A 15,763-nucleotide genomic window follows, 5' to 3' on the forward strand; every position below is an offset into this window, starting at 1 on the left:
TTAGTTTGTATATTCAAAACTATATAGTTTCACTACAAGAAAATTATGAAATAAAAATTAATTTTAGAAAAAAAAAGAATTAGTTACTATAATTATTAAATTAGAGACCATTTTAGAAATTAAAAAAAAATGGTTTCTAAATTAATTTATATTATTGTTAAATAGTTTCTAAATTTGTATCTAATTAACTACCAATAATTTAGATTCTAAATTTGGTAGAAAAAATCTTGATTGCTAATTACATACCAATTTAGAAATTATTTAACAATAATATAAACTAATTTAGAAATTAAAATTTTTTTAGTCTTTAAAATGTCATCTAATTTAGTTACTAATAACAACTAATTATTTTTGTTTTTAAATTTGATTTCTATTTCATGATTTTCTTGTAATTTATAATAGTTAAAATATTTTTCTTAAAAGTTTTTTTTAAAAGTTTTTTTATTGTGAATAGTGTATTGATATTTGGCATAAATGTGTTTATAGTTAATTGGTGTGGATTCTTTCTAATATTATTCTCTTATTGGTTTGGTGATTACCTTATATACCTGCCATTTAATTTAATTTTTTTGAATTTCTTATATCTTTTAGGGAATATGTAATCAAATTTATCAAATATTTAATGTTGTTCCATGCAAGCTCTAAATAATTAGCATGCATGGCACTTAGCAATTAATATATATTTGTTTAATGTTGGCCATGAACTTGACCTCTAAATTCTTGTTTTTGACATAATCATGTGGCACACATCTTCTCACCACGTGAAGCATGCATGATAAAAATTGAGTCTTGTTTTGTTTTGGACCAACCTTGGAGACACTTTATCAAGAATATCATGGTGCCCCATTCTTCACATTAATTACTTCAAAAACATTGGTACCTTAACCCATACCAAGAGTTTCACTTGGAAGTGTTCTATTTAAAGGTTTTGGTATCCAAGTAATTTGACCTATATATAAAAATGATCGATGCATGGGGTGTTTGTTTTTCACTTCAAAATTATTTTTTCTAAAGCAACAAATTATTACTTTGCACAAGTTGCAGTAAAATGTATGTCAATGGATATAGAAAAACAATAACTGTTAATTTTATTATGTGTTTATTTTATGTAAGTTTCATAATTTGTAATACAATGAATTAGTGTTTATATATAATTAATGAGTTTATGTAACTAACACTATATTTGACTAATTTGATTAAATAATTAATAGTGTATGTTACACCTTATAGAGAGTACATACTTGGATGAGCCAAGTATTATGATACGCTTAATAATAGGTTATAATTATGCATACTTCTATTTTCTATACATGAAGAGGAAATTTAAAATTCATATGAATAATTTTTTAATTAATTTTAATCTATAATCAAAGTTTATTTTATCCTTTGATATATATAGTCCAAATTTAGGGGAAGGCAAGATGTTTAGAGAGAAAATATTTTAACTTAGAGTGTTTATAAAAGTATTTATATTACTTACCTTAAAAAACAAGGGAATGTTTGAATATGCAATTTTTCATATGCTAGACTCCATTATGTTATCCTTTTATGATTATCTATTAGAAATAGCATGCTTCTTAATAATATTTTATTAATGTACCTATTTAATGAACTTTTTTAAGGCACGCATTGCATTGATGAAATATTATTAAGAAAATACTTTCATAATGGACAATAATGACAATAATAGAGTGTTAGTGTTAATTGGTTTTCATGTTTTAACTCTAAAATTCTGATGTGAATAGAAGTCTCTGGCATGGTTGTGGCCGACATGCATGGTAGCACTGTGGTCCTATTGGGATTCTCTCAATCCACATTGTTCCTATTTTTGGTCAAAGAATGCATGTTCTATCTAATATATATATATATAAAATCTGAGTTACACTATTATTGGGCATTGAATGTGCATATAGAATTATTGGCTATGGAAACTCAAAGTGACAAAGGTATGTGAGTCACGTGTCACCTCTCCACTGGAGTGCTAATGCCCATTTTCCTTTTCTCTCTCTCATTTATTCAAGAGTATAAACTTAAGTTTTTTATAAAATTAAATTAAATTTAAAATTTATTTTTTAATATAATATTAAAAAATTTAAGTTTATTATAACTATTTTTTAATTTTGGTAAGGATGATTTTCTTTTGTGTATATTTCTGTTGACAAAGAACAAGACATGTGTATCTTATTCCTTTGCATGTATGTGCTATGTTTAAATATAATTATTATTTTTTTTGTCATTCATTAACTAAAATATGTTAAAAAATCTCACTAAAAACATTTTATAATATATAAATGAATGTAAATATCATCTTATAAATTAATTTTATAAAATTAAATTAGACTTAAAAATCATTAATATCACATAATTTCAGCATTGCATTACATGTAAAATCATGAAAAATATAAAATCACATTTAAAAAAGTGTTTTATGATAGATTTCCGACCAACTAAACATGTGCAATAGCTTTAATCATGTAAATAGCAACTTAAGGTAGAAGGATAAGAAAAATAAATTATAAGTACGTCTTTTGTACTAAACTATAGTTTCTTAATGAAATCGTAGGTCTATCCAACAACTTAAATACATAAGTGTTAATCAAACAAATGTAAGGAGATTCTAGACTTTGACCTAAGTTAATTATTATCACTAAACTATTGAACTTTTTACATTCTATATGGTGATCCTCTTCTATAGTAAAAACAGTTGAAAAACAATTAAGGGCTTATCTCATAAAAGTGTTGACAATTATTATAGTTATTTTATAAAAAAAAATGAGAGTGCCACTCTTCAAGAGTATAAATATACGAAAAAATTTCAAGGTTATAAAGCCAATTACGTGTTTTGTTTTAACATTTACCTTCATATTGGATTGAAAATTTTACAATTTCTAAATAATTTAAATTAATGTCACTTTAAATGGTTTAATTTTTTAAATATTTTATTTGAACAAAATAATTTAAATGTAATAAATTTTAATCCTCTCGTTTAGATAAAATATTTCAGTTATTATTAAATATACAAATTATTTAAATATTAAATAAATGTTACTGATTCTGAAATATTAATATTAATAATTTTTTTAACTCTTAACATTATTTTTTAGTCAAAGTTCGTAAAAAAAAATTCCATCTGATATATATACTTTTTTTTCTTGATTAATTTAAGTTAATATTATTTTTAGTTGATATCAATCATAATTATTTAGAATAACACCAATAAGGCTAGTTTAACGATGTTGGTGGTTAGAGGTTTTTGCCAACTTCTTTATCAACTTCAACTAAAAAATTTCCACCAATTAATATTACTAAAAAATAACATCTATGTCGTTAGCAAAAAAACCTTAATTCACATCAACCAAAAAATAATAATCCCAATAATATCTTGATCTTAGTTAAATTGATTTACTCAAACCAATAGTCGAGTTAAGAAGTAAATAAAAAAGAAAGAAAAAACGTGAATTTAAGAATACAAAAAAAAATCAAATTTTTATTTTCTAAGTGTAATTTAAAATTCAATCCAATTATTCTTAATTTTTTCTAAATTTGTTTTACTCAAACAACATATTTTATTCTAAATTATTTCAAAATTTCAGTATAAATAAATTATCCTTTTAAATTTTCCTCTTAAAAAGATACTATTCAAATTATCCTCTTAAATTTTCCATCCAGAGTGCATGGAACTGCTCTCAACATGATTGAACTTAACTCATAGATAATTATATACTTTTGAATATTCCCACGTAATTTCCCTAATCACAAACTTCATTATATACAAATACAGATACACTTTATATTTACTTACATTTACAACATTCAACCACAATAATTTAAACACGTACAACTAAAAAACATTTCTAATTAATTTTCTATACTTAAACTACTTAAAAACATTTTTAACACAATAATTTAAAATATTTAATTTTAAGTTTTGTTCTTAAGTTCACTGATAAAACCTTGTACTTTCATTATTCTTATTTGTTTTAAAAACTAGCAAAAAACATGCGTCATCGCACGTATTTATATTTTTATTAAACTAATATATATAATTTAATAATTTTATAGTTTTATTATTTTATTAGCAACTAATTAAAAAATAATAAAATTTAATTAATATATATATATATATATTTAAAAAAAATATTAAATATATTTATGTCATTTAAAATTTATTTAGTTATTTTGAAATAAATAAAAATTATTTTATTAATTAAATTATTTTTATTTATTAAAGGGTAAAGTTATCCAATTAAAAAATAACACCAAAAATTAGTATCTCTTTATATAATGGTATAACAACAATAATAATAATAATAATAATAATTTAGTTATTTGTTTTATTCCTCTTATTTTCTTATAAAAACTTATTATATTTATGAAAGTGATAAATCTTTTGTATTAGTTTAGATATCTTAATCGCTAAAATTGCCCCAAACTATATTTCATAACGTTAATTTTATTTTCTACCAGAACTATATATATAAATTGAATTATTATTGTTAAAAAAACTTACTAATATAACTCTATAACGATGCTATATTTTATCTAATTCCAATTAAGTCTTAAGTTGTCATAAAAGTTATTATAAAGTTATTTATATTTTATCAAAGTTGTAATAAAAAAAAGAAGTTATTCTCCTTTTAAGTGAAGTGGGCCGAAGTTCAATTGTAAGGATAAGAAGTTTTTCTTTTACTTATTTATAAAAACTTTCCTTCATGCATCCCCATCATTACTAAATGCACCCTCATGTTAATAGGAAAAGAAAAAAATAGCCTATTCATTACACAATCGCACCGCTGTAGACAAATTGTTTTGGACGAAGCTATTATATATGTTCCAAAAAAATTGTTCTAGAAATTTTATTTTGAAAAACTTGTTCCAAAATGCTTGTTAAGAAACCTCATTTCAAAAGCTAATTCATGTGTTTCAAAATTTTTGTTATGAAATCTTGTTCCCAAAATCTTGTTCTGGAAGTCATGTTTTAGAAATTTCATAAATCTTGTTCCAGATTATTTTTTGAATAGATAATTTGAATGTCATTTTTATAAACGATAAAATGGCTATTGTAGAAATTATGGGGGTGTAGTTAAAACTTATTGGGTGTAGGGATAAAAAGATAAGTTCATCAAGTGTGGTAAGAAAATCTCTTTCCTTTTGTTTTAAGGCCATTAAACAAAAAAGCACTTTATCAATGGTAGCCCAAAATCTAATTTGTCTTTCATCATTTTACATAATGAAATAGATTGATATAATAATTTGTAATATATTTTCTTAAGACTTATATAATAATGTGTAAAAAATTATACATCTAGTTATAACTTTTGTGTTTGGATTGTTCATTGTATTCCGGAATGCACAATCTAATATTTTTTTTTTTATGTTTTGATTTCTTATAATTAATTTTGAATGCTATTAATTTATTTTAAAGAGTCATTTTTGTATTTTAAATACACATAATTTATTTAATACAATTTTTTTTATAATAGTAACAATATTCATCCAAAGTAAACACAATAAATCATGATAATATCTAATATGTTAATGGTTAATTTTTTTATAATATTATTATTAAATTTAAATACAAAATTTAAGTACATTGGAAAAGTGTCGAAGAACTAAAAGTATGTCCCTGTCATGCTCTGTATAACACGTGGGCGTCTGTTATAAACAATCCCCTTATCTATGACACCACATGCTAACTATAATGCATTGCAGATTTCGTCCCATGCTAGAATACCTTATAGAGATTTAAATGACTTGATTCAACTTTGCATTAAAGTTGATTTTTTTAGAAAAGAATCAAGTCAAAAACAAAGTTCATGCTCTCTACCTTATGACAAGGGTGAGTTCCAAAGGGGGGTAGAGCATATAAAAGAAACATCTCCAAAACCTTCCCATAACCTATCTAAATATGAGCACATCTCACAGACTTGAACTAGAGAAATCCAATGTTTTAAGTGTCTTGGTAGGGGTCATTTAGCATCTCAATGTTCCAATAGAAGAACTATGGTCTTAAGGGACAAAGATGAATATAGTAGCCAAGAAAAAGAAACTAGTAAGAGTGAAGAAAATGAGGATAAAATAAGTGAGAAAACCTATCCTTGTGAGGGTCAATTGCTCATGATTCAACGTAACCCTGACAATCGATCTAGTTCTCTATCTGATTCACAAAGAGAGAATGTATTTCATACATGTAAAATTTTAGAAAATATGTGTTCTCTCATTATGGATAACGGGTCATGCTGTAATTGTTGTAGTACTAGACTGGTTGAAAAGTTAAATCTTCATATCATTCCCCATTCCAAACCTTTTAAGCTTCGATGTGGCTAACTGATGAAGGAGAATTGGCAGTTAACCAAGAAGTGAAGGTCGAGTTATTTGTAGGCATCTATAAAGATAAAATTTTATGTGATGTAGTGTCTATGGAAACTTGTCATGTCTTATTGAGACGACCATGGCAATCTGCTAAAAACTCCATGCATAATGGTTATACCAACGAGATTACCTTCACACATGAAAAAAATAAATATATTTTTTATCCTTCAACACCTTCTCAAGTGTTAGATGATCAAATAAGATTAAAACAGAAAGTAAAAACTGAAAAATCACTAGCTTTTCTAGAACAAAAGGTTGTGTGTAAAGAGTCTAGTAATAAAAATCTAGAACAAGGGAGGAAAAACTTAGAAAAGAAAATTTTGTACTCCTCTCTAAAGAAATATTGTGAAAAGTTGTCAAAAACAAAAGAAAAACAAGAAGGGCAACTTAAAACTGATTTTTATACAACTGTTGAAACTAACTGATTTGATTTGTTTGATGAGTCCAAAAAATGGTCATTTAATTCTGGAGGACGAGCATAGTTTTCAAAGCAGGGATAAGGCTGTTGTTCGAGATCAACCTTGTAGATCTGAGGACAGATCCTCTCAAGAGGGAGGGGATGATGACAAAGCCCCCAATCACACACAACCACATAATAAGGAAGATGAAGACCTAAAGGTTGTTTATGATTTTATTTGCACATATGGATTTACTTGGGCTTTTGTTTATTTTGGTAGGTCCAATTAAGAGAACAACTCTAGGGTGAAAGAATGTACAAACATGTCCAAGAAGACCTCAAAGTCATCAAAACATAATCTAGAGCTTTGACCCGAAAAACACAAGAAGACTAAGTTTTTGCTAACTAGTCAACATAATTTTTGGGTCAAGCTTTAGCTTAAATAAATTGTATAAAGTTGACTAGGATTTCATAGGCCATGTATTGTGCCTAGAAGCATAAAATAATTGGACCCATTTGGGCCAAGTAGCGTACGTTTTTTGGCTTGTATTTGGGTCAATAGTAAAATAGGTCTAGTTAGGGTTAAAAGTGATTAGTTAGGGTAACAATTGAACTTCTTTGAGCCCAATGTAACCCTAAAACGTCTAGGTATATTAGAAAATGAAAATTACCTTGACATGAAGCACATGGGCGTCCACATGGCAGCCTAGGAGTGGAGAGGATTTAGCATGGAAAATGTGAGCTAAACATGGAAAACATGACTCCACATGGCACATTCTCATTGGATAGTTTTATTTTGAATTTTCAAATTTTGGCTCCAAAATATTCAACCTTCTCTCTTATAAATTGAGGTGTTTGACTCATGAATTAATAAGATCAATATATGAGTGAATTGCTGCCCAAGTTTGCAAGCTTTCTCACTCCCTTATCTAGACTCTCTAGGATGGAAACTTTGATCTTCTTTTTCACCTCTCCAAGTGATATGGCCCAACCAATCACTCTCCCCACCTCTCATTCACCTTCAAGGAAACCATAGCTTTATTGGAGCCATCCTTGTCCGCTTCATCCATTTGCTTCTGCCATTCATCTCAAAATTCTAAGGAAATCAATCGATCATGAAGGCAACACCATCAACTACTCCAGAGAGAACTTTCAAGAATAAGTTGAAGAGTCATTTTGGCATCAATTTAGTACTCATTCCAAAAATTTAAAGAATTACATAGCCAAACACTCTTACTTGTAGTGCTTCAGAAACCTAAGCTTGTGCCACAAGCTTCTAAAATCCTCTTCACTCGCACAATAACATGTGGCAACAATAACTTGACGAGTAAGCTTCATAATCCTTCTCATTCATGCAGTGACATGTGACAAGGATAACTTGAACCTAAGCTTCAAAATACTTTCCAATGATAAATGGATAAGTGCAAAAGAGATTTGGAGAGCAAACTATGTCACGCCTTTCTCAAGCTTCACATGTGGCGCAAATTCTCCATAATGAGGTGGACATGTGGTGCATACTTGGAGCCTTGCAAGGTTATAGGTAGACGTCCTAAATAACTTGGATACAAGGTCTAGGGTCCATAATCCTATACTACTTGGCTCAAAATAAATTCATAAATTACTTTGTAAATTTTTTACAAATAAAGGTGGTAGCATCCTCTTCATCCGATTGGAATTTTCTTGAGCATAGGTTGGAGTTGGTGGAAGCAAATGAAGGAGATGAGTCAAGGATAGCTCCATTGGAGCCATGGTTTCCTTGGAGTTGTCGTAAGGTGTGGGGAAAGTGATTGGTGAGGCCAAATCACTTGGAGAAGGTGAGAAGAGGCCAAAAGGTTTTATCCTAAAGAGGGTAGACAAGAGAGTTATAAGCTAGCAATTTGGTAGCATAACACTCATATATTTGATCTATGTTGTCATGAGTCAAGCACCTCCATTTATAGGTGAAAGGACTGACAAAGGTTACAAGCATTTGGTGGGAAATTCAAGTACAAAAGCATTCAAAATTGCCGCATTCCTTGAGCCACACGGCAAAGATGAGTGAGGTGTGCACCATCTAACCTAATTAGGTCTAATGATTGGCTTAGGGTTTAATGTGGGTTGTAATCAAGCCCAATTATACAATAGGTAGGTTTTAGAAACCTAACCCTACTCTACCCAAGACCAAAATACAAGTTAAAATCTTATTATACTTTTAAGTAAGAAATTTAAATCCTATTCTAAATATTACACTAGGTTATGACACCTTCAAACATGTATAGGAGAGTGTCTCTGTCATCAGTAGCAGAGTCTCAATCTTCTTGAATTCTTTTGATCATTGTCCTAATGGTTGATCCTGAACTGAGACCTCTGTCATTAAGAGGTCTTGTAGTCTTGGTTCTTCAAAATCTTTAAAATAATCTCTTCAAATTGAACTTAGACCCAAAAGATTGTTTGAAGTCCCAAAAAGACTTAAAAATCACACCCCTAATTATTTATAATTAAATGATAACCAAAACTGTTTTATATTCTCCAATCCACAATCATTAAACTCTTAAAAATAAATAATTTGTAACAAAAACTATAAATAAATCTTATGTTTTCTACCTTGTTCTAAAACATAATTGAATTCAGCAATCCAATTTCATAATTTGTTCTCATTCGTGAGTGTTTAATGAGTAACATAATTGTTTTTTAAATTCAATTACAAACACGTGTATCAACAATACAAATAATTCACACATATCCATCCTAATTAACATGAGCTAACTCTGGTTAGATGAAAAAAGCTAGGACTTTATTTTTGTGACAGAGAAAGTTATATTTTGAAAACAAATTTATTGAATGTTAGAGTTGAACTTGTTAAACTTGGGTGTATATAAGAATGCATTAATTGGACATTCTAAAGTCTAAAGACAAGATTTAAAAAAAGAACATAAAACATAAAGGATTGAAAGTCCCGACAAACAACAGCAAGGATGGTGGAACAGCATAATATTCGAAAGGCAAACAATTCCTTAACGCGGTTATTAACCAACTTAAGAAAAAACAATGAATCATCCAACGTTAATGCCATTATTAAATTCAAATTTGAACTAAAGAAGCTGTTACTAATGATTGTCGAGATATATTAGTGATCGATGTGGGCCAAACCAAAACTGTTGAACGGCTTGGTTGAAATTGAAAGCAAACAAAGGTACAGCTAAACAATGGCAACACTCAAACGCATCCAAGGCAAATTCCTCCAACTCATCACCAAAGGCCAATTAACCTTCTCAAAACCTTTTTTTTTTCAAATTAAATAAATATTGTAACAACAAAACGTGAATGCATGCATAATTCTAACTGGTTGGGCCCTGAAAGTTGCAGGTAGGCCCACTCTGTTGGGTACAGAGTGTAATAACACCGTTACATCCGGGCCGGGGCCCACATTCCTAGCTGGCACAGTCTGGTCTCTCTCTATAACTCCCTCTTTCCATTTCTCACTCTCTTCACATCAAATTCTCTCTTCTCTTTCAAATTTTGTTCATTCAGATCAAAGAAAGTGTCGCTGTTGAGTGTTGAGTTGCCTTAACCATGGCTGAAGAAGCTTCAAAGACAACCACAACTCAAGAGGAAGTGGTGGTCGCTGACGTGGCGCCTCCCGAGCCATCGGACACCAGCGTTGTTGTTTCCGTTGAAGAAGAAGAAGAAGCAAAGGCATCATCTGAGAAGGAGAACATTCCAGAAACTGCGACGGAGGTTTCCAAAGATAACATTCCGGAATCAGGTTCTTTCAAGGAAGAGAGCACCATTGTCTCGGACCTACCAGAAACCGAGAAAAAGGCACTGCAAGAACTCAAACAGCTCATTCAGGAGGCACTGCATAAACACGAGTTTTCTGAGCCTCAGAATAACCACCCTCCCAAAGATGAAAAGCCCGAAGATGCCACCGACAACAAGGAAGAACAGAAGCCCGTGGAGGAAGAGAAAGAACATGCTGTTCATGCTGCTGCTGCTGCTGATGCTGCTGACGTAGCAGAAGCGACAGAAAAAGAAGCTGCGGAAGTGAAGGAAAGTGAAACTGAAACTAAGGTTGTTGAAGAGAAAGTGGCAGTTACCGATGCTGCTTGTGTTGAGGAGGATGGAGCGAAAACGGTGGAGGCTATCGAGGAGAGCGTTGTGGCTGTGTCTGTGTCTGAGGAGGAAGCGAAGGTGGAAGCTGATTCCGCTTCCCCCGAAGAGGTTTCGATTTGGGGAGTGCCGCTTCTTGCTGATGAAAGGAGCGATGTGATTCTGCTGAAGTTTCTGCGTGCGAGGGACTTCAAGGTGAAGGATGCGTTTGCGATGATAAAGGGGACGATTCGGTGGAGGAAGGAGTTCAAGATGGAGGAGTTGTTGGAGGAGGAGTTGGGGGATGATTTGGAGAAGGCGGTGTACATGCATGGGTTTGACAAGGAGGGTCACCCTGTGTGTTATAACATCTATGGGGAGTTTCAGAACAAGGAGTTGTACAAGAAGAGTTTCTCTGATGAGGAGAAGAGGCACAGGTTCCTCAGGTGGAGGATTCAGTTCCTGGAGAAGAGTATCAGGAAGCTTGATTTTGCCCCTGGTGGGATAAGCACCATTGTTCAAGTCAATGATCTCAAGAACTCTCCTGGACCTGCCAAGTGGGAGCTTAGACAGGCTACCAAACAGGCCCTGCAGTTGCTTCAGGATAACTATCCTGAGTTTGTAGCCAAACAGGTACTGCATGCATGCCCTCTTAAATTCGACCCATTGTTTGAATTTCAGTCACATTCTCTTTGCAATCTTCATAATGGCATTGCAGATAAATGTGGTGAGTGAGGTCTTGGCAAAAACACAAGGCCCATTTTTACAATTTTTCAAAGAACAAAACTTGTACTTTTGGTACACTTCTCTGACTAAATTATATTTTTAAATGGAATCTCTGATTACCCATTTCAAACTTCAATTCTGATTAGAAAATAAGGTGAAATTGTGACAAATGCTGCCAATGGAGCCATAGATATAGAGACAAAAACAGCCCTTTACATTGCATCTGAAATTGCATTTAAAACCTTGATTCATTCATACATTATTTGTTTCGCTTCAAATTTAACACTTATCTAGGGTGTTCAGTGTGTGTTATGTTTTCTTGATATTCTCCTTTGTTTTGTTGGTGCAGGTGTTTATCAATGTGCCATGGTGGTATTTGGCAGTGAACAGGATGATAAGCCCTTTTCTTACTCAGAGAACCAAAAGCAAGTTTGTCTTTGCCGGCCCTTCCAAATCAGCCGAGACTCTTTTGAGGTGAACACAAAATACACGATTTTTCTTGCTTCATGTCTTTTCAGTTTGGCTTGAGTTTTGTCCCAATTTGTAACATAATTTGTTATGTGGATATTTCAGATACATTGCTGCTGAGCAACTTCCGGTGAAGTATGGTGGACTAAGCAAAGATGGGGAGTTCGGAATTTCCGATGCTGTCACAGAAATTACAGTGAGGCCAGCAGCAAAACATACCGTGGAGTTTCCAGTTGCTGAGGTGGGTTAGGTCTTTCCTCTTTGTTTTTTTGTCGGAATTGATTGATCTCAACTGAGAGGGAATCCAATGAATGCAGCATTGGAATGCGGAATCTTACCTAGGATTCCTCAGTTCTCAAGATTTTAATATTATCCCTTTCGTTTGCCGCCTGTTTCATGCTACAGATTTAGGCAGATCCATTCCCCGATATCAGATGTCTCGGGCAATGCACCATAATTAGTAAATAAAGAATAATAAATAAACCTGGAAAGACCATACTCGAATTGGAAACATAAGTGTTCTTATTTTATTTCAGTTCTAAATATAGCTACGAGTCAAAATCCTTTTCCACTACTTAAGTTTTTGTTTTCTACCATCTAGGCTAGAAAACAGCAACTGAGATGCGTGTTAGCTAGGTTAGTAATATTTGTCAGCAACTACAAATTTAGCCCGTTAGAACTCGAAAAAGACATGTTGAATCTTTAGAGCATCAAACAATGATTTATTAAACTAAAAAAAGACATATCTGATGATTTGTACATTTAATTTATTTATGGAGTTGAGTTGAATGGTTAAACTCAACCTTATAATATTAAAATTCAGTTAGTTATAAGATCAAAGAATTAATCTAAGAATGAAAATCTTTTGTAGATGTAGTTCAAACGGTAGAAAATTGTTATTTGCTGAGCATTTGCCTAAGTAATGCATTGAAATTTTGTGCAGAACTCCCTACTGTCTTGGGAAATCAGAGTAATAGGGTGGGACGTAAGCTATGGTGCAGAGTTTGTGCCAAGTTCAGAGGGAAGCTATACTGTGATCATCCAGAAGGCTAGAAAGGTTGCTTCATCAGAAGAACCGGTGCTTTGCAACAATTATAAAATTGGTGAACCTGGGAAGGTGGTTCTCACCATTGACAACCAAAGCTCTAAGAAGAAGAAACTCTTGTACCGCTTGAAGGTGAAGCCCTCCTCTTCTGACTGAGAATCTCATAATTGTTATGTACATCCACAAGGGGGAAGGAGATGAGCAGCACCTACATTGATTGCTGGCAATTATGTTCTTGCATTCGCTTCTACCACCCAAGATGTTCAAATATGGACTTTGCTGCTGCTAGAAGAAGAGGAGAGTTTTAATGTTAATCGTGACCATGTGTTTCATTTATATATACTTTTTCTGTGTTTCGTTGATTATTTATTATTATTGTTGGAGGGAGCTTCTGATTTTTGAATTCTTATTGATATATGGAGGACATAACTGCTATATTTCTCTGTATAAATTTCATGTAAATTTTGGTGGGGCCTTTTAATCAATATTGTCTTTGTCTGTACCCAAGCTTTAAATTATGTTTTATCTGTCATGATCCGTGTGTTCTCAGCTCAGATAGAAAACATCATAAAACTATCTATCATGGGTCCGAAATTGTAGAGTATGTGGGTGCTATAGTTAGACTTTAAGCTCAGCTTTGTTATTTGTCACGTTTTAAGCCTTAAATTTTGTTTTTTTTTTTTAAATTTCAGATACTCAAATGTTACTTCTATGATCAATAGTAATGTGTCTTAGGCACTCACTGATTCCAGCAAACAAGCTATTCAAACCAATAAAATTGTGAAGTAGGATAACTTTTAAGATCAACAATATTTTTAACCTTTAAATCAATGAGGTATTAACTTTTAACTTTTTTCTTCAAAAGAAGTTCTTGATTAATATGATGAATCAGCAGTTAAAAGTAGTATTACAGGTTTAGGTGGATTATAATTGTGTATGAATACTGGTGTCAGATTATAGTTGTTTAGTTGAAGTGGGCACATTGTGGTCCTTGGTCACAGTTGTAACAGGGCTCTGAAATACTGATTTGAATGCAAAGTGTGTGGCATAGCAGAAATATGAAGACATTGGAGTTAGATAACACATTTTCAATGTCATAGTGACCACTTTTACTTTTTTTTCACCGAATTTCATCATAAAACCCACTCATTACTCCGTGCTATACATCTTTCTATCCCACCCTTTAAAGATGCTTTTCTTATGTACCTTTTTTCAGTCTTTCAATACATCAAGAACTGGACCAGGATCACCCTTCTATATACTCTTTTTTCTTCTATGTTTTCAAATTATATTTACATTTTTTTATATTATTACAATCACCTTCTTATGTAAATTAATATTATTACATTTTATCTATTTTTTTTATAACAGTTTGAAAATTATAGGTTCTACCAACCTGAGTAAACCTTAACAGAATATATTTATTGCAATTAAAAACTCGCGAGTATCAATAGATTTCCTTTACATATAATATTGTTTCAATGTATTAATATCAATTATAGTTTTCTGATGCCCAACTGTAATTTTTTTTTACAAAATTCAATGTTAAAATAAATATTTAATTAAAAAATAATTTAAATATAAAATAAACGTATGAAACATTATTAAAAAATGTACAAATATCATTAAAATAAAACATAAAATAATAATTTTATTATTCATAGATTTAATTATATTATAGTTTAAAAATATAACATATATATAAATATATTTTATATATAATAATCAATTTTAAAATTAATTACTTTAAATTAAAAAAATAGATAATAAATAATTTGAAAAAAAAAACATTGCAAAGTCGTGGGTAAAATAACAAAGATATCCTCTAAAATTAAAACTATCAAAATGGGTTACCTACATCCATCTATAACAAAAATCCTTCGATCACTTTATATATCTCTTTTAATTTATATATCTCTTTTAATTTGACCTTATCTCAAGTTGGTTAATGCTAATTTTTTTATTATCTTTTATCTTTGTCTTTCTGATACACAATCCTCAAAATTAAAAAAAAGGTTTAATTTACATTCTTTTAATTTGTTTTTCTTCACAAAACTTATTCGAAATTAATCGGAATATAGGTCAGTAAAAAACAAATCAAACCTTAAAATTAATAATCTTTCTTATTCCAAATTTTTCGCAACGTTAAAACTTATTAATGATTTTCAGTTGTTGAAAATATTTTTTTTAGAAAAGATAAAAAAATATTCGCAAACATGATAAACAATCATTACATACATTAATTTGATCAAATCTTTTTAAGAAAGATAAACTTTAGAGATATCCAATAATAACAAAGTGATTTTGCGATTTCAAATTTTAACTTTTTTAGTACAAAAATATCTCCAATAATAATAAAGTAATTTTGCGATTTCAAATTTTAACTTTTTTAGTACAAAATATTTTTGATTAAACAAGTATATAATACATATGTATATTCAAAAAATTACGTTCATCTTTTTAATGTTCAATTTGTTCATCAGAGCGTCTAGCATGACCGTCAAACATAAACAATTTCTTAAATCGTTTATCATAAACAAAGATTGTAGACGTTCAAGAGATCTTTTACATATTGTTGTTGTATAAAACACTATTTTGATATTTCAATATTCAAGAAAAACATACAAATAATTTTTGTTATCAACAAAACATAAACATATGATATGAACTCAGAGACCGTCTAACAT

General features: G+C 30.5%; 1 protein-coding gene across 1 annotated transcript; it reads left to right on the forward strand.

The window, feature by feature from the left end:
• Positions 1–9,956: 9,956 nt before the first annotated feature.
• Positions 9,957–13,578, forward strand: LOC137820289 (patellin-3). The gene is made up of 4 exons (XM_068624274.2): positions 9,957–11,470; positions 11,913–12,037; positions 12,137–12,272; positions 12,975–13,578. The coding sequence occupies exons 1-4, from the start codon at positions 10,322–10,324 to the stop codon at positions 13,230–13,232; spliced, it is 1,668 nt and encodes a 555-aa protein (XP_068480375.2). The 5' UTR covers positions 9,957–10,321; the 3' UTR covers positions 13,233–13,578.
• Positions 13,579–15,763: the final 2,185 nt, after the last annotated feature.

The sequence above is a fragment of the Phaseolus vulgaris genome, chromosome 9, assembly GCF_051622355.1.
Source record: "Phaseolus vulgaris cultivar YP4 chromosome 9, ASM5162235v1, whole genome shotgun sequence".
Taxonomy (NCBI): Eukaryota; Viridiplantae; Streptophyta; class Magnoliopsida; order Fabales; family Fabaceae; genus Phaseolus; species Phaseolus vulgaris.

What these genes read in the sequence shown, in the direction of transcription:
- LOC137820289 (XM_068624274.2), top strand. Translation starts at nt 10,322, where the DNA reads ATGGCTGAAGAAGCTTCAAAGACAACCACAACTCAAGAGGAAGTGGTG. An exon ending in CTGAGTTTGTAGCCAAACAG is followed by an intron (nt 11,471 to 11,912) that starts GTACTGCATGCA and finishes TTGTTGGTGCAG; the next exon opens with GTGTTTATCAATGTGCCATG. An exon ending in TCAGCCGAGACTCTTTTGAG is followed by an intron (nt 12,038 to 12,136) that starts GTGAACACAAAA and finishes TGGATATTTCAG; the next exon opens with ATACATTGCTGCTGAGCAAC.